This window comes from Rana temporaria, chromosome 5 (assembly GCF_905171775.1).
Source record: "Rana temporaria chromosome 5, aRanTem1.1, whole genome shotgun sequence".
Classification (NCBI taxonomy): domain Eukaryota; kingdom Metazoa; phylum Chordata; class Amphibia; order Anura; family Ranidae; genus Rana; species Rana temporaria.
This window is the reverse complement of record NC_053493.1, coordinates 13,804,064-13,825,655: the sequence shown is the minus strand read 5'-3', so window position 1 is coordinate 13,825,655 and position 21,592 is coordinate 13,804,064. Positions and strand designations below refer to the sequence as shown.

The 21,592-nt window shown below is 48.4% G+C and overlaps 1 protein-coding gene across 1 annotated transcript in view; it reads left to right on the top strand.

The window, feature by feature from the left end:
* LOC120939819 overlaps positions 1-17,486 on the top strand; it is a 44,655-nt gene extending 27,169 nt beyond the window's left edge. The window contains exon 7 of the mRNA XM_040352193.1: positions 15,838-17,486. Coding sequence (XP_040208127.1) covers positions 15,838-16,061 — 224 coding nt within the window. The 3' untranslated portion in view covers positions 16,062-17,486. The remainder of the gene's footprint in view (positions 1-15,837) is intronic.
* The last annotated feature ends 4,106 nt before the right edge of the window (positions 17,487-21,592 follow it).

Sequence of the window (21,592 nt, the reverse complement as noted above, 5' to 3'; positions counted from 1 at the left end):
ATTTAGAATGATTCACAGACAGTCCCGTAAATGCCGCGAATTTTCCTAAGACGCGATTCAAATGAGGCAAGGAGGTAACTGGGGAGGAGAGGAGCAGTAAAATGTCATCCGCAAACATCGCGCATTTATGCTCTCGGCCCCCACAGCTGACCCCCAGGATGTCCGGGTGAGTTCTAATCTTAATAGCAAGAGGTTCTAAGGCCATAATGAATAACAGGGGGGATAGAGGGCAACCCTGCCGGGTACCTCTACCTATGTGTATATCCGGGGATCGGTAGCCCTTAACCGAAAGATTTGCAGTAGGGGCCGTGTAAACCGAGCGAAGCGTCGTCAAAAAATTTGACCCAAACCCATAACGTTCAAGTATGAAAAAAAGGTAGTCCCAAGACAGGGAATCGAAGGCCTTACACAAGTCCAATGACAATAGCAAGGCTCCCCGCTTCCCCCCTCCATCCCAACCAGAGTTTAGGGCCGATATTATATCTATAACGCGTCTGGTCTGATCTGAGGCTTGCCTATTAGGCACGAAGCCCACCTGATCCGGATGGATGTATTTAGACAAAAACAAATTCATACGTGTAGCTAATACCTTCGTCAGTAATTTAAGGTCGACGTTTATTAGCGATATAGGGCGGTAGTTCGCACAATCGCCGAGATCCTTATTGGGTTTGGGAATGACGTGTATAAAGGCCCTATTTTCGTGTGGCGGAAGGGAAGAACCACTCCTCAGTTCATTGAAAAAGGCACAAATATGCGGGATCAATATCTCGGCATACTTGCGGTAGTAATGACCTGTGAAGCCATCAGGACCCGGCGATTTCGATGGATTCAGGGATTTGATAGCAGCTGCAATTTCACCCGTCGTAAACTCCGCCTCCATTATTTCGACATGGTCTGTAGACAACATGGGGAGGGGTAAGTCTCGCAGAAAGTCTTCCGCCTCAGCCACATCGAAGGCCCTCGGGGGTGTATATAATTTTGAATAGAACGCAGAGAATTCTCGGAGTATGGACTGGGGATTTTGGGTGGTCAGTCCAGACCTCAACCTCAGTTTAGGGAGAGCAGGACTAAACGGCCGAGGAGTTAGCTTTCTCGCTAATAGTGTGTTTGGTTTATCGCCTAAGGTGTAATACCGGTGGCGGGCCCATCGGACGGATTTTTCCGCCTTCGTGGTCAGACTCAAGTTCAGGGCTGTCCGGGCCTCATCGATCCGATTTCTAAAATCCATATGTGGATTAGCTGTCTGGTCGTGCATAAGCCGATTCAGCTCCTCCTCCTGACGCCGGATAGTTTGCTCCCGTTCGCGTTTCGCCCTGGAGGCCAATTGCAGTAATGTACCCCGAATGGTGACCTTATGCGCAGCCCAAATTGTTCCCGGAGAAACCCCCGGGGAAGAATTTTCCTGAAAGTAAAGTTGAATAGCCCTCTCCACCTCCTTTTCGAGGACAGGGTCATTCAACAGCGACTCATTTAATCGCCACGGCGACGGGCCTGACTTAGACCAAAGGTCCGTCAGCACTATTTGAACCGACGAGTGATCCGACCACGCCACAGGGGATATTTTAGCCGACGAGACATACGGAAGCAGAGGAGAGAGCGTGAACAGGTGGTCTATACGCGAGTATGTTCTGTGGACATGGGAATAATACGTGAAGTCCCTAGCAGTAGGGTGGAAGTCCCTCCACACGTCTATCAGATCATAGCTATGAAGGAGACGTGCCATAGCGCTACTCCGTCTAGGGACATGTTTTAATACTGCTCTCCTAGGATTAGTTTTGTCAAGAATCCGGTCTAATGAGGTATTACTATCCCCCCCAAACACTACGTGACCCGCCACATGAGGCATTATTACTTCCAACATGGAGCGAAAGAAGGGCAGTTGGCCTACATTAGGGGCGTAGTAGGAAAGGAAGGTCACCTCCCTATCATTAACTTTCCCTACCACCATGACATAGCGGCCTTCCTTGTCTCTGATCACAGTCGAAGGCGTGAAAGGAACCTTCTTAGCGAAGCAGATCGCGACACCTCGTTTTTTGTCGGGGCCGTTAGACAGGAAAAACGTTGTGTATCTCGGGTTTAAGTATTTAGGGGCCGAGGTCTTAGAAAAATGCGTCTCCTGTAAAAGCAGGACGTCCGCCCCCATTTTGTAATATTGCTGGAATGCTTTAGATCGTTTGGTGGGGGAATTAAGACCCTGGACATTGTGGGTCAAAATAGTGTAATTTACCAGATGTCTAGGAGCCATAATGGTTCGGTCTGCTGTACTCACGGTTTAGAAGCCCCAGAGAGCGAACTTCAGAAGTCCCCCGAAGCCCCCACCATATCTCGTTTCGATGTAGGAGTGCACCCCAGAAGAGAGAAGCTCGGAGGAAGGAAAAAGAGGACAGGTTAGAAAAAAAAAGGTACAAATAAGACAAAATCAAAATCAACATTGTGTTCTCTTCTCTCTTTCCTCCCCTCTCAAGAGGAAAAAAGAAGAAAAAAGAGAAGAGAAGAAAAAAGACACTAGAGCATAAACAATAACTGAAGCCAAAAAAAATGTTTTTCTCCATCTTCTTTTTTTTTTTGTTTTGTAGTTTTTGTAACACACTGTGGACCCAGTGTGTCCCTAGGAGCAAACTACTCCCAGCACTCAACGCAAAGTTGCCTCCACCAACTAGAGGGAGGCAAGTTCACCCCGAGTGGCACGCGTTTCCACCTCAGCCCAATTCAGACACTGAATGGAAAGAGCGGGCTGAATCGGCCAATAGAACTCCGTAGGGAGAGCAAGGGGGGGACCCAGGCCCAAAGGCCGTATCCAGATCTACCACCTAAGCGAGAAGCTAAAAAAATTGCTATAAACTGAGAACCAAAAACATAAAGTATAAAAATTAAAGGTTTAGGCACAAAATGCAATCCTGAAACGGTCGCCACCCCTGTCCAACCGAACCACAGCCGCAGTTCAAAGAGGGCCAAACCCCCACAGCCTGTAAAAGAAAACAAATTAAATCACAGGCAATCAAGTGTTCAAGGTGGGCTTCTTGCTCTTTTTAGAATGGCCTTGCTGGGACCAGAGGGGGGACACCGGCCTGTCTCTCATCTCAGAGGCGACGGAGGGGGCCCTCGGATCCGTCGAGAGCAGCCCCAATTCCCGAAGCAGCTCCTCACCGGACTGGAAAGTAGAAAAGGAATGGGATTTCCCCTTGTACGAGAATGAGAGTCTGAACGGGAACGACCAGCGGTATTTAATACGATGATTGATTAGATGACCCAAAAGAGGCTTTAGCGCCCTCCTCTTCTGAATCGTCGATTGGGAGATGTCCGCAAATATCTGAACTGAATGTTCCAGGACAGGCACGTTTCCCTGCGACCTAGCCGCCATCATCACCTTCTCCTTAATTCTATAGTAATGTGGCTTGACAATAACATCGCGTGGCAAGCCATCAGGTCTGGGAGCCGTCAAGGCACGATGGACCCTATCTAACTCCAACTGGTGGGGGGAAATGTCCGGTATCAGCTGTGTCATCAAGGCATGGACAGCCTCCTCCAGATCAAGGACCGTCTCCGGAAGACCCCGCACGCGGAAATTGTACCGCCTAGACCTGTTTTCTAAGTCTTCGATCTTCGCATTGGCCTGGTCCAGTTGATCCTGTAGGGAGGTGATCATCCTGGAATTTTGATTCACACGCTTAACAGTGCCATCCACTTTGGTCTCAATACTGTCCAAACGCACTCCAATATTCTGAAAATCAGCCTTCATTCCGGAAGTGATCATTGTGCATGCTTTTGTCAATTCTTGTTGTAAAAGGGCAGAGAATCTAGCCAGCAGCACCGTATCCCCTGAGTAATGGGCTGCAGCAGTCACTGGGGCTTGTGAAGGCACAGAGCTAGCCTGGCTAGCCTGGCTATAGGTCAGTTCAACAAGTTCCGCCATTTGCCTATCAGTGGAGGAGGCAGGGGAAGCAGAGAACAGCAGTGTTCTGTCAGGGGAGCTAGAGGATAGAGAATGCTGTGAGCAGCCATTTTGTGGGGAGGGGATCGGGTCCTGAGACTGTGAGGAGAAGGGATCCCTGTGGATCTCAGCCTGGACAGAGACCACAGGGCCAGGGCCCCACGCTGTGGCTGCGGCTGCAGAATGCATGCTGCCCCCTCTCCCAGTACCTGAGTCCTTCGGCGCCATCTGAGCCATGGGGGGCTGCAGGTGTGGGAAGTCCTCCACCATCTCCGTCGGCTGCTGTGTCATCCACTGGGTGCCTGGAAGCAGATGAGAGCCCTCCTGCTCCCCGTCCCCTCTGTTCTGCATCCCAGCGGTCCAAGGAGATGAAGGCTGGACCTGAGAGCCGCCGCGCGCTGTATCTCCCTTCCCCAGCGCCATCTTGCCTGGCGGGGACGGCTTCTGGGCCTGTGAAGATCGGGTCTGCCGGGCGCACTGTGAGGACCTACGCTGGTGATGTTTGTTCCCAGCTGTCCTCCGCTGCATTGTCCGTAGGGGGAAGCCGTGGACGAATCGATCCGCTCGCTCTATATGTGAATTATAGCTTATTAGGGCCGGAGGTGTGCGGAGCTCCTCAGAACATGTCCGATGTCGGCGCCGCGCGCATGCGCACGTCCGTTTAGGATTGTAACTGGAATTGGTTGAAGTGGCTGGATTCTTGTGTCTTTTGTCAACCAGACTAAATGTGTAAGGAAGAGAAACTGTCATCTGTCAATGCTATACAATCATCAGGCTTGCAGGTTCATTATATAGCACCAGTGGTTCTCAACTATCGGGCTGCAGCCTCCCTTCTCCCATGACTCCAGACAGCTCCAGATCCCTTAACCTTCCATAGTGCTCCCCAGCTTGCTACTGAGCCTCCAGCCCTGCATAGCGCCCCCAAATTCCAACAGTATCCCACAGCAACCTCCAGAACCCTCATCACCTTCCTCCGGAACCCTCATCACGGTTCTCCAAAACCCTCATCACCTTCCTCCAAAACCCTCATCACCGTTCTCCAAAACCCTCATCACCTTTCTCCAGAACCCTCATCAACTTTCTCCAGAACCCTCATCACCTTTCTCCAGAACCCTCATCACCTTTCTCCAGAACCCTCATCACCTTTCTCCAGAACCCTCATCACCTTCCTCCAGAATCCTCATCACCGTTCTCCAAAACCCTCATCACCGTTCTCCAGAACCCTCATCACCTTCCTCCAGAACCCTCATCACCTTCCTCCAGAACCCTCATCACCTTCCTCCAAAACCCTCATCACCTTTCTCCAGAACCCTCATCACCTTTCTCCAGAACCCTCATCACCTTTCTCCAGAACCCTCATCACCTTTCTCCAGAACCCTCATCACCTTTCTTCAGAACCCTCATCACCTTCCTCCAGAACCCTCATCACCTTCCTCCAGAACCCTCATCACCTTCCTCCAGAACCCTCATCACCTTGATCCAGAACCCTAATCACCTAGAACCCTCATCACCTTCCTCCAGAACCCTAATCACCTATAGGGCCACCAGGTCTGCTGCAGAGTCTCCTAACCATCTAGGCCCCCTGAATACGCTCAGCCTTCACAGTGGTGCTTAGCTTCCCTCAGTGCCCCCCAGCTTGCTGCAGAGCCTCCAGCACTCCATAGTGCCCCCCAACCTTCAGCCGTGTCCCACAGCTTCCTCTAGAATCCTCCTCCCCTATAGGGCCACCAGGTCTGCTGCAGAGTGTCCTAACCCTCAAGGCCACATGAGTACCCTCAGCCTCCACAGTGCCACCCAGCCTCTCTCAGTGACCCCCAACCTCCAGAGTGCAACCCAGCCTCTCTCAGTGCCCCCCAGCCTCCACATTACCACCCAGCCTCCCTCAGTACCCACCAGCTTGCTGCAGAGCCTTCAGCCCTTTATAGCAGCCCCAACCTCCAACAGTGTTCCACAGCACCCTCCAGGTTCCTCTAGAAACCTCTTCCCCTATAGGGCCACCAGGTCTGCTGCAGAGTCTCCTAACCCTTCAGGTCCCCTGTATACCCTTAGTTTCCACAGTGCTGCCCAGCATACCTCAGTGACCCTTAGCTTCCACAGTGCCGCCCAGCCTCCCGCAGTGCCACCCAGCCTCCCTTAGTGCCCCCCAGCTTGCTGCAGAGCCTCCAGCCCTCCATAATGCCCCCATCCTCCAACCGTGTCCCATAGCGCCCTTCAGTTTCTTCTAGAAACCTCCTCCCCTATAGGGCCACCAGGTCTGCTGCAGAGTCTCCTAACCCTTCAGGTCCCCTGTATACCCTTAGTCTCCACAGTGCCACCCAGCATACCTCAGTGCCCCTTAGCTTTCACAGTGCCGCCCAGCCTCCCTCAGTGCCACCCAGCCTCCCTTAGTGCCCCTCAGCTTGCTGCAGAGCCTCCAGCCCTCTATAATGCCCCCATCCTCCCCTATAGGGCCACCAGGTCTGCTGCAAATTGTCCTGACCATCAAGACCACCTGAGTACCCCCAGCCTCCACAGTGCCGCCCAGCCTCACTTGTTGCCCCCCAGCTTGTTGCAGAGCCTTCAGCCCTTCATAGTGCCCCTAACCTCCAAAATTGTCCCACAGCACCCTACAGCTTCCTCTAGAAACCTCCTCCCCTATAGGGCCACCAGGTCTGCTGCAGAGTGTCCTAACCCTCAAGGCCACCTGAGTACCCTCAGCCTCCCTCAGTGCCCCCCAGCTTGCTGCAGAGCCTTCAGCCCTTCATAGCGCCCCCAACCTCCAACAGTGTTCCACAGCGCCCCCCAGGTTCCCCTGGAAACCTCTTCCCCTATAGGGTCACCAGGTCTGCTGCAGAGTGTCCTAACCCTAAAGGCCACCTGAGTACCCTCAGCCTCCACAGTGTCACCCAGCCTCCCTCAGTGCCCCCCAGCTTGCTGCAGAGCCTCCAGCCATCCATAATGCCCCCATCCTCCAACCGTGTCCCATAGCGCCTTCCAGCTTCCTCTAGAAACCTTCTTCTCTATAGGGCCACCAGGTCTGCTGCAGAGTGTCCTAACCCTCAAGACCACCTGAGTACCCCCAGCCCCCACAGTGCCGCCCAGCCTCCCTTAGTGCAGAGCCTTCAGCCCTTCATAGTGCCCCTAACCTTCAACAGTGTCCCACAGCACCCTTCAGCTTCCTCCAGAAATCTCATCACCTATAGGGCCACCAGGCCTGCTGTAGAGTCTCCTAACCTTTCCAGGCCCCCTTAATACCCACAGCCTTCACAGTGGTGCTCAGATTCCCTCAGTGCCCCCCCCCCCCCCCCCACCCCAGCTTGCTGTAGAGCCTCCAGCCCTCCATAGTGCCCCCAACCTCCAACTGTGTCCCAAAGCGCCCTCCAGCTTCCTCTAGAAAGCTCCTCCGCTATAGGGCCACCAGGTCTGCTGCAGAGTGTCCTAATCCTCAATGCCACCTGAGTACCCTCAGCCTCCACAGTGCTGCCCAGCATACCTCAGTGCCCCCCAGCTTGCTGCAGAGCCTTCAGCCCTTCATAGCACCCCCAATCTCCAACAGTGTTCCACAGCACTCTCCAGGTTCCTCTAGAAACATCTTCCCCTATAGGGCCAACAGGTCTGCTGAAGAGTCTCCTAACCCTCCAGGTCCCCTGTATACCCTTAGTCTCCACAGTGCCGCCCAGCATACCTCAGTGCCCCCCAGCTTGCTGCAGATCCCTCAGCCCTTAATAGCGCCCTTAACCTCAAACAGAGTCCCACAGCGCCCTTCAGCTTCCTCCTGGAAACCTCATCCCCTACAGGGCCACCAGGTCTGCTGCAGAGTCCCCTCACCTACTCCACCACCCCGTCCCCCAAAAAGTCACACCCAGCCCTGCAGGGCCGTGTTTAATGTTGATTGGACCCTGGGCAATTTTGCTTTCCACCTGCTCTGAGACATACAGTAAACTGATTTTAAGTCTAGCTGATATTTATTGTATCAGGTCAGGCAGTGATTGCGATTGGTTACCAGAGGTTACAGCATATCATTACCGCTTACTGACTGGTTTCTAGAGGTTACAGTACACATTACGGCTCACTGATTAGTTGCTAGAGGTTACAGCACATGATTTCCTCTTGTTGATTGGTTGCTAGAGATGACTGTACATACATATAAATGCCGCCGGCCTCAGCTATTTACATATGAATGTTCCCATTATTTACATATGAATGCCGGTTATTTACATGTAAACACAGGGTCTGCAGGTGAGTCATCTGTACGCAACAATAGGGCAGAGCTGGGCAGCATTAGTAGCAGCACCTCACACTGAGATATCAGGACACAGCACATAACTAAAATTTCAAGGGACAAGGGAATTTAAACTGGGATAGTTGGCAAATATGAGAAGCTGCTTTGGGTCCCACAACAATGACAGGGCCCAGGGCAGCTGCCCCTTTTGCCCTGCCTTAACTACTTGCCAACCTGCCGCCGTCATTCTACGGCGGCAGGTTGGCTCCCCTGCGCGAGAGCCCGTAGCTCTACGTCGGCTCTCTCGCAGGATACTAGGGGCCCCCCTGCTCGTCCCGGGCGTGATCGCCGCCGGGCACCCGCGATTGCTCGTTACAGAGCGGGGACCGGGAGCTGTGTGTGTAAACACACAGCTCCCGGTCCTGTCACCGGGGGAAATGCTGATCCTCGGGCGTTCATTTCTGAATCGGCGGATCTCCTCATTTGCATATTTGTCGCGTATACAAATGGAAGCGCCACCTAGCGGCCGGCGGGAGATTGCAGCCTAAGATCTGACGGTGTAAGTCACTTACCCCTGTCGGATCTAAGGGAGATCTATGCGTAACTGATTCTTATGAATCAGTCGCATAGATCCGACCGTCGGATCTCAGAGATACGACGGAGTATCAGGAGATACGCCGTCGTATCTCTATCTGAATCTGCCCCCATGTGTGTAAGGCAGGCGTCCCAAAACTTTTGACAATTTTGTGTATTTCTTGCACAGATGCAACACATTTCTTTCAATAGCAAATAAGAAAAGTTCAATGTTAGGGTTTACATACACATCATTCGTTTTTTTTTTTTGTATAGAGTTGTAAGTCACATTTAGGTAAGTGGCAAGGGAACAGCTTGGCCCCCAAAGTCTCAGGTACCTGCAGGTCAGAGCGAGGGAAACAGACGCACGTCTTCTCTACAATCCCCTCGTACTGCATTGGCTTGTTATGTACAATACGGAATATCCGGCTTCCCGTCAGCAGAACTATTTATAGAGCGGAGGTCAATATTCGTGTGCAGTAGACATTCCTGTAGCTCAATCCGTGAGTCTTAGGAAGGATTGTAAAGGGTGAACTCTAGACAGATATAGTAGATGCCCAAATGTAGGAAGTTTTACTTCACCACTTCAGCCCCGGCCCATTTGGCTGCCCAAAGACCAGAGCACTTTTTGTGATTCGGCACTGTGGCGCTTTAACTGACAATTGCGCGGTCGTGCGACGTGGCTCCCAAACTAAATTGGCGTCCTTTTTTCCCCACAAATAGAGCTTTCTTTTGGTGGTATTTGATCCCCTCTACGGTTTTTATTTTTTGCGCTATAAACAAAAATAGAGCGACAATTTTTTAGGGTGGAGAGGTGGGGTGCAGCATGTCAGTGCCACATCAGTGCCCACCAGTGCAGCCCATTAGTGCCACCTCATTAGTGCCCACCTGTGCAGCCTATCAGTGCCACCTCATTGGTGTCTATCAGTGCCCACCAGTGCCACCTCATCAGTGCCCATCAGTGCCACCAATGCACCAGCGCATCCCATCATTGCCCACCAGTGCATCTCACCAGCGCATATCACCAGTGCATCACATCAGTGCCAACCAGTGCATCACATCAGTGCCAACCAGTGCATCACCTCATCAGTGCCAACCAGTGCATCACCTCATCAGTGCTAACCAGTGCATCACCTCATCAGTGCCAACCAGTGCATCACCTCATCAGTGCCCACCAGTACAGCCCAATGTCATTCACTGCCACCTCATCAATGCCCACCAGCGGAGCGCTCCAGGCTCCGTTCCATCTCCTAGCACAAGAAAGCTCCATTCCTGGCCCTGACGTGCTGCCCTGCCTCTGCCTACAATCCCTAGAATGCAGAGCGGGCCTGTAACAGCCAATCAGCGGCGGCCACTGCCGACATCCTCCACTCTGAAAAAAAATGTCCCCTGACGTGCTGCGCCTCTGCCTACAAACCCCAGAATGCAGCGCGGGCCAGCAGTTACCGACCCGCGCTGCATTCTGGGGTTTGTAGGCAGAGGCAGGGCACGCAGCACGTCAGGGGGCGTTTTTTTTTTACAGTGGAGGATGTCGGCAGCGGCGGCCGCCGATTGGCTGTTACAGGCCCGCTGGTTGGCTGCCGTGCTGGGTGTATTGCCGCCGCGGCCACAGCATCAGGAAAGGCCGCGGCTTCGGCCTAGCTCTAGAGCCGTGGCACCGCTAGCGGCCATGTTAAAGATCGGCCTAATTTGGAAAAAAATCGGCCGATGCCGATTTCTCCAAAACGGCCAAATATCGGCCGATATATCGGTCGACCTCTATTCTTCTACATATTTTTGGTAAAAAATCGCAATAAGCGATTATTGATTGGTTTGCGCAAAAGTTATAGCGCCTACAAAATAGGGGATACATTTATGATTTTTTTTTTTATTTTGTATATTTTACTAGTAATGGCGGCGATCTGCGATTTTTGTCAGGCCTGCGATATTGCGGCGGGCACATCAGACACTTTTGACACTATTTTGGAACCATTCACATTTACACAGAGAACAGTGCTATAGTAATGCACTGATTACTGTATAAATGTGACTGGCAGGGAAGGGGTTAACACTAGGGGGCGAGGAAGGGGTTAAATGTATTCCCTGGGAGTGATTCTTACTGTGGGGGGAGGGGACTGACTGGGGGAGGTGACCGATCGGTGTCCCTATGTACGAGGGACACAGCATTGCTCTCCTCTCTCCCTGACAGGACATGGAGCTCTGTGTTTACACACCATCATTACACACAGAGCTCCATGTCCCTGCTCTGTCACTGCCGATCGCGGGAACCTGGCGGACATCGCGGCCCCCAGGCACGCGTATCGGCATTTCAGCGATGCGCCGGGCACCCTTTCCCCCCGCTGCGCGCCACCAGCCGCGCGTGCGGGGAATGCAAATAAAGCAGTTGAGAGCCGCGCTGTGGACGTGTTTCGTCTACAGCGCAGATCTCAAGTGTTTAAGCTAGTGCATTGTTGGTTCACTTACCTTTTCCTTCGATTTCCCTTCTAAAGCCCCATAGACACTATCAGTTTTCCTGCAGGTTTTTCTCTTTGGGTTTACCAAAACCATCTAATATGTGGTCAAACCTTAAGAGTTTCAATTCGTATGCAATCAGGCAGGTCCTTGCACTACATGTTTTTTTGGTAAACCCCGAAGAGAAAAACCTGCAGGAAAACTGATAGTGTGTATGGGGCTTAAATGTTTTTTTTTCTGTGTTCGAATTTCTCACTTCCTGTTTCTCCTCAGTAAGCTGTTTTGGCTGATTAACCCCCAGCCAGAACGGCTCGGATGATGGTGGAAAGCCTACTGGGGAGGAACAGGAAGTGAGAAATTCAGACAAAGAAAAAAAACATTTAGAAGGGAAATAGAAGGAAAAAGTAAGTGAACCAACAATGCACAAGCTTAACCACTTGCTTACTGGGCACATACACCCCCCTCCTGCCCAGGCGAAATTTCAGCTTCCGGCACTGCGTCGCTTTAACTGACAATTGCGCGGTCGTGCGACGTGGCTCCCAAACAAAATTGACGTCCTTTTTTCCCCACAAATAGAGCTTTCTTTTGGTGGTATTTGATCACCTCTGCGGTTTTTATTTTTTGCGCTATAAACAAAAAAAAGCGACAATTTTGAAAAAAATATATTTTTTACTTTCTATAATAAATATCCACACTTTAAAAAAAAAAAACATTTTTTTCCCTTAGTTTAGGCCGATACGTATTCTTCTACATATTTTTGGTAAAAAAAAAAAAAATCGCAATAAGCGACTGGTTTGCGCAAAAGTTATAGCGCCTACAAAATAGGGGACAGATTTTTTTTTTTATTATTATTTTTTCTTTTTTACTAGTTATGGCGTCGATCTGCGTTTTTTATTGCGCCTGCGACATTATGGCGGACACGTCGGACACTTTTGACACATTTTTGGCACCATTCACATTTATACAGTAATCAGTGCTATGAATATGCACTAATTACTGTAGTAATGTGACTGGCAGGGAAGGGGTTAACACTAGGGGGTGAGGAAGGGGTTAAATGTGTACCCTGCATAGTGTTTCTAACTGTGTGGGGGGAGGGGGGTGACTGGGGGAGGTGACCGATCTGTGTCTCTATGTACAAGGGACACAGCATCGGTCTCCTCTCCCTGACAGGACGTGGATCTCTGTGTTTACACACACAGATCCACGTCCTTGTCTGTGTAACCGCCAATCGCGGGTGCCTGGAGGACATCGTGGCCGCCCAGGCACGTGCACCGGCGGCGCTCGTGTGCCCCCCAGTGGCTGGAGGCCGTATATAGACGGCCTCCCGGCAATTGGGATCCACACTGCGGCCGTACAAAGTCGTACGGCCGTCAGGAAGTGGTTAAAGGAACCGATTTAGAAAATAAAAAACAAACCTTTACAACCCCTTTAACTAACCACTTTAGCCCGGACCGTTTGGCTGCCCAAAGACCAGAGCACTTTTTGCGATTTGGCACTTTAACCGACAATTGCGCAGTCGTGGGATGTGGCTCCCACACAAAATTGATGTCGCCCTTTTTCTTTTGGTGGTATTTGATCACCTCTGCGGTGTTAATTTTTTGAGCTATAACCAAAAATATAAAGCGACAAATTTGAAAAAAATGCAATATTGTTTACTTTTTGCTATAATAAATATCCCCCAAAAAATATATAAAAAAAAAAATTTCTCAGTTTAGGCCGATACGTATTTTTCTACATATTTTCGGTAAAAAAATCGCAATAAGTGTTTATTGATTGGTTTGCGCAAAAGTTATAGCGTTTACAAAATAGGGGATCGTTTTATGCCATTTTTATAATTTTTTTTTTTTTTTACTAGTAATGGCGGCGATCAGCGATTTTTATCGTGACTGCGACATTATAGTGGGCACATCAGACACTTTTGACACCATTTTTGGCCATTGTCATTTATACAGCGATTACTGTGTAAATGACACTGTCAGGGAAGGGGTTAACCATTAGGGGGCGAGGAAGAGGTTAAGTGTGTCCTAGGGAGTGATTCTAACTGTGTGGGGGATGGGTTACATGTGACATGACACTGATTACTGCTCCCAATGACAGGGAGCAGTAGATCAGTGTCCTGTCACTAGGAAGAACAGGGAAATGCCTTGTTTACAAAGGCATCTCCCCGTTCTGCCTCTCCGTGAGATGATTGCGGCCGGGACACCAGTGGACATCAAGTCCATGGGCAGGGTCGCGGAGCAGGATTGTGCGTGCTGTGATTTAAAGGGGACGTACCTGTACGCCCATTTGCGCAGCCGTGCCATTGTGCCAACGTATATCGTCGTGCGCTGGTCTTTGAGTGCAAAGGAGGGATTGGAGGTCTTTTTGACCCCAGATCCCTCCATAAAGAGTACCTGTCACCGCCTATTACTGTCACAAGGGATGTTTACATTCCTTGTGACAGCAATAAAAGTAATCAGAATTTTTTTAAAGAGACAGTGTAAAAATATATAAAAATTAAAGCGCCCCTGCGTGCTGTGACACCAAAGAAAAAGTATACGTAAGTCGCGTCCGCAAATGTAAACAGTGTTCAAATCACACACAAAAATAAACTTATTGGCTGTGTTGCTTGAGGCTGGTTGCCTGAGTCGGTTGAGGCTGGTTGGCTGAGTTGGTTGAGGTTGGTTGGCTGAGTTGGGTAATGTTGGTTGGCTGAGTTGGGTAATGTTGGTTGGCTGAGGTGGGTAATGTTGGTTGGCTGAGGTGGGTAATGTTGGTTGGCTGAGGTGGGTAATGTTGGTTGGCTGAGTTGGGTAAAGTTGGTTGGCTGAGTTGGGTAATGTTGGTTGGCTGAGTTGGGTAATGTTGGTTGGCTGAGTTCGTTGAGGTTGGTTGGCTGAGTCGGTTGAGGTTGGTTGGCTGAGTTGGGTAATGTTGGTTGGCTGAGTTGGGTAATGTTGGTTGGCTGAGTTGGGTAATGTTGGTTTGCTGAGTTGGGTAATGTTGGTTGGCTGAGTTCGTTGAGGTTGGTTGGCTGAGTTGGGTAATGTTGGTTGGCTGAGGTGGGTAATGTTGGTTGGCTGAGGTGGGTAATGTTGGTTGGCTGAGTTGGGTAATGTTGGTTGGCTGAGTTGGGTAATGTTGGTTGGCTGAGTTGGGTAATGTTGGTTGGCTGAGTTCGTTGAGGTTGGTTGGCTGAGTCGGTTGAGGTTGGTTGGCTGAGTTGGGTAATGTTGGTTGGCTGAGTTGGGTAATGTTGGTTGGCTGAGTTGGGTAATGTTGGTTGGCTGAGTTGGGTAATGTTGGTTGGCTGAGTTGGGTAATGTTGGTTGGCTGAGTTGGGTAATGTTGGTTGGCTGAGTTGGGTAATGTTGGTTTGCTGAGTTGGGTAATGTTGGTTGGCTGAGTTGGGTAATGTTGGTTGGCTGAGTTCGTTGAGGTTGGTTGGCTGAGTTGGGTAATGTTGGTTGGCTGAGGTGGGTAATGTTGGTTGGCTGAGGTGGGTAATGTTGGTTGGCTGAGTTGGGTAATGTTGGTTGGCTGAGTTGGGTAATGTTGGTTGGCTGAGTTGGGTAATGTTGATTGGCTGAGTTGGGTAATGTTGGTTGGCTGAGTTGGGTAATGTTGGTTGGCTGAGTTCGTTGAGGTTGGTTGGCTGAGTCGGTTGAGGTTGGTTGGCAGAGTTGGGTAATGTTGGTTGGCTGAGTTGGGTAATGTTGGTTGGCTGAGTTGGGTAATGTTGGTTGGCTGAGTTCGTTGAGGTTGGTTGGCTGAGTCGGTTGAGGTTGGTTGGCTAAGTTGGGTAATGTTGGTTGGCTGAGTTGGGTAATGTTGGTTGGCTGAGTTGGGTAATGTTGGTTGGCTGAGTTGGGTAATGTTGGTTGGCTGAGTTGGGTAATGTTGGTTGGCTGAGTTGATTGAGGTTGGCTGAGTTCGTTGAGGTTGGTTGGCTGAGTTGGTTGAGATTGGTTGGCTGAGTTGGTGGTGGTTGGTTGGCTGATTGGTTGAGATTGGTTGGCAGAGTTGATTAGTGTTGATTAATGTTAGTTGGCTGAGTTGGTTAATGTTGGTTGGCTGAGTTGGTAATGTTGGTTGGCTGAGGTGGTTAAGGTTGGTTGGCTGATTTTGGTTGAGATTTGTTGGCTGAATTGGTTGAGATAGGTTGGCTGAGTTGGTTAATGTTGGTTGGTTGAGTTGCTCAATGTTGGTTAGCTGGGTTGGTTAAAGTTGGTTAATTTTGGTTGGCTAAGTTGGTTGAGGTTGGTTGGCTAATTTGGTCAAGGTTGGTTGGCTGAGTTGGTTAATGTTGGTTAATGTTGATTGGCTGAGTTGGTTAATGTTGGTTGGCTAAAGTTGGTTGGCTGAGTTGGTTAATTTTTGTTGGCTGAGTTGGTTAATGTTGGTTGGCTGAGTTGGTTAATTTTTGTTGGCTGAGTTGGTCAAGGTTGGTTGGCTGAGTTTGTTGTGGTTTGTTGGCTGAGTTTCCTCAGGTGCGCCTTTGCTCGTGGAAGGAGGGGGGTGTTTTGGGCAGGGTCCCTACAGTGATAGTGTCTGATGAAAGTGTACCTGGTGTGTGGCCGTGTCAGATATCACTGGACAATTTGAAAAAAAAATTCTTGACTTTATGAAGAAAATGTTATTTTTGTACACTCTCTACGATGGGGTCAATGGCTCACTGACCTTTTATATCTGCTTCCTTTAGATGTCTTGGCTTTGGCCGGCGCTATGAAAGAGATGGTGTCCACCACGCGCAAGGCCCGCACTGCCCTGTGGTGTGCTTTACAGATCACTTTATCCAAATGCCCCTCTGGCATCACTGTGAAGCCTGAAGACCTGGAGAGGGCCCTGCAGGAGCTGTGCCCTAACAAGACCCCCGGCATGGAGGCTGAACCCTGCTCTGATGTCGGCAGTGCTGGTAGAGAGTAAAAGGGAAACAACAAAAAAAAAAACACCTTGGTATAATCTACAGCCATTTCTGGCAATAAGTACCCTCCTCCTGCCAGGAAAGGGAGGCCGGCATTATTACCTTCGCAAGCTACCCTGGATGATTTTGGCCATCAAACGGCAGCTTTAATAGGATATCTTTGTAACATTTTTGTATAGGCACCTTCCGCTGCATTTTTATTGTGTTTCAACTAAGTGAAAACCATGACCAGTGTTCCTTTCATCCTACGCACCTCTGGGGGTTGTCTAGTCCCAAAACGATCGTCATTTGTCTTTTTTTAAAAGAAAAAAAAAAAGTGTTTTTGTTTTGTGCCAAAGAGGGGAAATTCAGCCGTACGTAGGTCCGTGTAAATTCCGTTTCCTTTACAACCAAAATGCCTAAACTTTGTATTTCCGTCATGGTGGTTTTCGTTAAATTCTTTTGCATGGGAAGAGAGCACCCATGGGTGCCAAACGTGTAAATGCACGTCCAGCGTGTTTCGTCTCGGCTGGGGTAAGCTGTAGAAGTGAATGTGGACTGTAGCATCAGTGCCCGACTTACATTTCATAGAGCTGAACTCCAGGCAGATTTATAAGGGCACCAGAGCTCTTCAACCTCAGTGGCAAGGCCTACTTATTAAAAGGTGTCCCCCTCCCACCTTAAAATGCTGCACCTGTGGGGGGAACAATGCTTAGATATTATACTCACCTTCCATAGTGCAGGGGGTGACATCCCTGACTTCCATAGTGTGGCAGGTGACATCCCTGACTTCCATAGTGTGTGAGGTGACATCCCTGACTTCCATAGTGTGTGAGGTGACATCCCTGACTTCCATAGTGTGGGAGGTTACATCCCTGACTTGCATAGTTTGGGAGGTGACTTTCATAATGTGGGAGGTGCCATCCCTGACTCCCATGGTGCAGGAGGTGACTTCCATAGTGTGGGAGGTGGCATCCCTGACTTCCATAGTGCAGGAGGTGACATCCCTGACTTCCATAGTTCGAGAGGTGACTTCCAAAGAGTGGGAGGTGACATCCCTGACTTCCATGGTGCAGTAGGTGACATCCCTGACTTTCATAGTGCAGGAGGTGGCATCCCTGACTTCCATAGTTCGAGAGGTGACTTCAGTACTGCAGGAGGTGACATCCCTGACTTCCATAGTTCAAAAGGTGACTTCCATAGTGTGGGAGGTGACATCCCTGACTTCCATGGTGCAGGAGGTGACATCCCTGACTTCCATAGTTCGAGAGGTGACTTCAGTAGTGCAGGAGGTGACATCCCTGACTTCCATAGTGCAGGAGGTGACATCCCTGACTTCCATAGTTCGAGAGGTGACTTCCATAGTGTGGGAGGTGTCATCCCTGACTTCCATAGTGTAGGAGGTGACTTCCATAGTGTAGGAGGTGACTTCCATAGTGTGGCAGGTGACTTCCATAGTGTGGGAGGTGACTTCCATAGTGTGGGAGGTGACTTCCATAGTGTGGGAGGTGACTTCCATAGTGTAGGAGGTGACTCCCCTGACTTTCATAGCTGGAGAGGTGACTTTCATAGTGTGGGAGGTGACTTCCATAGTGTAGGAGGTGACTCCCCTGACTTCCATAGCTGGAGAGGTGACTTTCATAGTGTGGGAGGTGACTTCCATAGTGTGGGAGGTGACTTCCATAGTGTAGGAGGTGACTCCCCTGACTTTCATAGCTGGAGAGGTGACTTTCATAATGTGGGAGGTGACTTCCATAGTGTAGGAGGTGACTCCCCTGACTTCCATAGTTCGAGAGGTGACTTCCATAGTGTGGGAGGTGACTTTCATAGTGTGGGAGGTGACTCCCCTAACTTCCATAGCTGGAGAGGTGACTTTCATAGTGTGGGAGGTGACTCCCCTGACTTCCATAGCTGGAGAGGTGACTTTCATAGTGTGGGAGGTGACTTCCATAGTGTGGGAGGTGACTTCCATAGTGTAGGAGGTGACTCCCCTGACTTTCATAGCTGGAGAGGTGACTTTCATAATGTGGGAGGTGACTTCCATAGTGTAGGAGGTGACTCCCCTGACTTCCATAGTTCGAGAGGTGACTTCCATAGTGTGGGAGGTGACTTTCATAGTGTGGGAGGTGACTCCCCTAACTTCCATAGCTGGAGAGGTGATTTCCACAGTGTAGGAGGTGACTCCCCTGACTTCCATGGTGCAGGAGGTGACATCATGTACCTGCCAACAATAACATGGGGAATGCTGAGTATTCCAAATCATGCAAGAAGACATTACAGCACAGGGCAGGATGATCTTCTCTTGAGATTTGGGCTACTCAACATTCTCTGAGATCTGGCCAGAAGGACAACATCACTCATGACTCGACACTGTGGGAGGAAGCTGGAGAAGGACAAGTATATTATCTATTTTTCCTCCCACAAGTGCAGCATTTTTGATTGGGGGGGGGGGGGACCTAAGCGTAATATGGTATCAGCCTCCTGCAGAGCTCTGACTCGGAGAGGGAGAAACAGCACAAGTAGCCAATTGGCTGTGCTCCTGCACTATGGCTGTGCTGCAGTGCAGGGAACATGCTGATAGAGGAGAGCGAGAAGATCACAACAGGTGCAGCGATTTGGGGGGTGGGGGGTTGGTTCAACTTAAAAATGCAGACCTTGCTACAGAGACGACCTGGTATTAGCCTCTTTTAATCCCCTGCAGAGCTCTAATTTAGAGAGGGAGAAGCAGCACAAGGAGCCAATTGGCTGTGATGGACTTGTGTCTTTTTCAGTCTGCCGCTTTTTCTTTCACTATCCAATCAGAGGCTGGGGGGAGGGACAAGATCTGCAGCAGAGACAAATCAGGTCTCCCCTCCCCTGCCAGACAATTATTTCATCCTGGGATATTTAGCCAATCGTCTGGCTTTCATCATCAAGCTTCCCTTTGCTGACAGTTTTGCTTTTTTCTGAGCTGAAATTATGAAGCTAGTAGTTTAGAAATAATAATAATAAAAAATTATATGTTATTAACTTGGTAATTAAAAAAAAAAATCACAGTATTGGTTAGACCAATCAGACACAGCCTGGAATAGATAGTTTTATTTTCGATCGGTCGTTTCCTGTGATTTATAATAAGTACGTTGAAGAGTCGATCGTCACTCAGGAGCAGTGTTTGTTTCAGTAATTAAAGCGAGAAAAAAAAAGAACATTTAATCTAGTTTGCACTTAATTAAAGTTAGAGTTTTTTTTTTATTAAAAAAAAAAAAAAAATTATAATTTGAATTCCTAAAGGAAAATACATTCTATTTATTTTGTTTTATGAGGTTTGCTAAATAATTTTAACATATACTCATGGTATTTACTCAGGAAATATAGTCAATTGCTTAGGTACAAATAAAGTATATTTAGGCAGGGTGGTGTGCGTAAAAAAAAAAAAGTATTTATAGATTACCAAAACTTATTTTTTTTTTCTTTAATGTTTTTGATATATGCATTGTGAGTTCCTAGAGTCGCCAGTCTGGGCGGAGACTAGAGCAGTGCTGCCGCCAGTCTGGGCGGAGACTAGAGCAGTGCTGCCGTCAGACTGGGCGGAGACTAAAGCAGTGCTGCCGCCAGTCTGGGCGGAGACTCGAACAGTTTGGCAGAGACTAGAGCAGTGCTGCCTCCAGTGTGGGCGGAGACTAGACCAGTGCTGCCGCCAGTCTGGGCAGAGACTAGAGCACTGCTGCCGCCAGTCTTGGCGGAGACTAGAACAGTGTGGGCGGAGACTAGAGCAGTGCTGCCGCTAGTCTGGGCGGAGACTAGAATAGTGTGGGCGGAGACTAAAGCAGTGCTGCCGCCAGTCTGGGCAGAGACTAGAGCACTGCTGCTGCCAGTGTGGGCGGAGACTAGAGCAGTGCTGCCGCCAGTGTGGGCAGAGACTAGAGCAGTGCTGCCGCCAGTCTGGGCGGAGACTAGAACAGTGTGGGCGGAGACTAGAGCAGTGCTGCCGCCAGTGTGGGCAGAGACTAGAGCACTGCTGTCGCCAGTCTGGGCGGAGACTAGAACAGTGTGGGCGGAGACTAGAGCAGTGCTGGGCCAGTCTGGGCGGAGACTAGAGCAGTGCTGCTGCAGTGTGGGCGGAGACTAGAGCAGTGCTGCCACCAGTCTGGGCGGAGACTAGAGCAGTGCTGCCACCAGTCTGGGCGGAGACTAGGGGACTATGTGATTTGCCAATACAGTGTAAGCCCGTGAGTTGATGCTAATTCGGTTGCCTTCGTCTTTTCCTGTGGCTTCTGACAATCATGTCTTTTTTTTGTTTTTTTCTTAATGTGAATGTACGGTCGGAGACAGTTGACGTCTGTTTTTGCATGGTCTTTTTATAGTGTATATCTCAGTCACGGTAAATATATTGTTTATTTGGTGCTAGCATGAACTAGAAGAGGTGATTATGCTATATATTGTTAGATACACTGTTTGTATTTTATAACCTATCAGTTTGCCACTTTAGAAAGAAGAAAACACTAAATGATGATATTCAATATTTTTTTTTTTTTCTGGTTACATTTGAGAGTATAGGATGGTTTGTAGTGTAAAAAAAAATTAAATAAATAGAAAATTGTGAAATATTTCTGTATAACAAATTTTTGCAGCACTTGTGTATGGTCACATGACCACTAAAATGAAAACTTGTTTCAAAACAAGTAAAGCATTTTTTTTTTGTAGTTTTTTGGGGGGGTTTTTGTACTTTAATCTTTTTTTTTTTTTTTTTTTTGCTTTTTGTGGTGGTATTATACCATTTTTATTTTGAGTTCAGATGGTAGCATTAAAGCAGAACTAAATTATCTTTTTTTCTTTTATATAAACAATACAAAATTAAAAATAGTGCATGCATGCCCACTTGCAGTTCTGTGTTACATTTTCCATATACTATTTTTATATATTTTGCTTTATTCATACATTATATTATTGTATTATAGTTTGCAATATGCATACATTATATTATTTTAATATAGTTTTCATTATGTATATATTATATTATTTTATTACATTTTTAATTATGCATACACTATAATATATTTAAATATTTTGCATTATAATTTTATATATATATATACTGTATAATTTTTTTTTTTATGCATATACTATAATATATTTAAATATTTTTCATTATAATTATATGTATGTGCATATATATATATATATATATATTAATATATACTGTAAAAATATATAAAATATATATTTTTATGCATAATGCAAACTATATTAATATGTATGCATAATGAAAAATATGTATAAAATATTATAATATATGTATAATGCAACATATAACCAACATCCTGCACCGCTCTGTTATTTCCCCCCTCCGAGTGCGCATGCATGGGTTGTTTTTTACTTTAATTTTAAGAATATTAGCTTGAAAAACAATATTTAGTTCTGCTTTATTCGGCTTTTTCTCTGATACTCTTGTTGGTTTTTGTAATCAATATTGACATCTAGAACATTCCAGTTTGCTGTCCCGTCAGTTAATATTGTAAAAGGTGAAAGGCCCCTGTTGTGTGGGTTGGGGGGCCCCGGGGGGGGGTGAATCTTG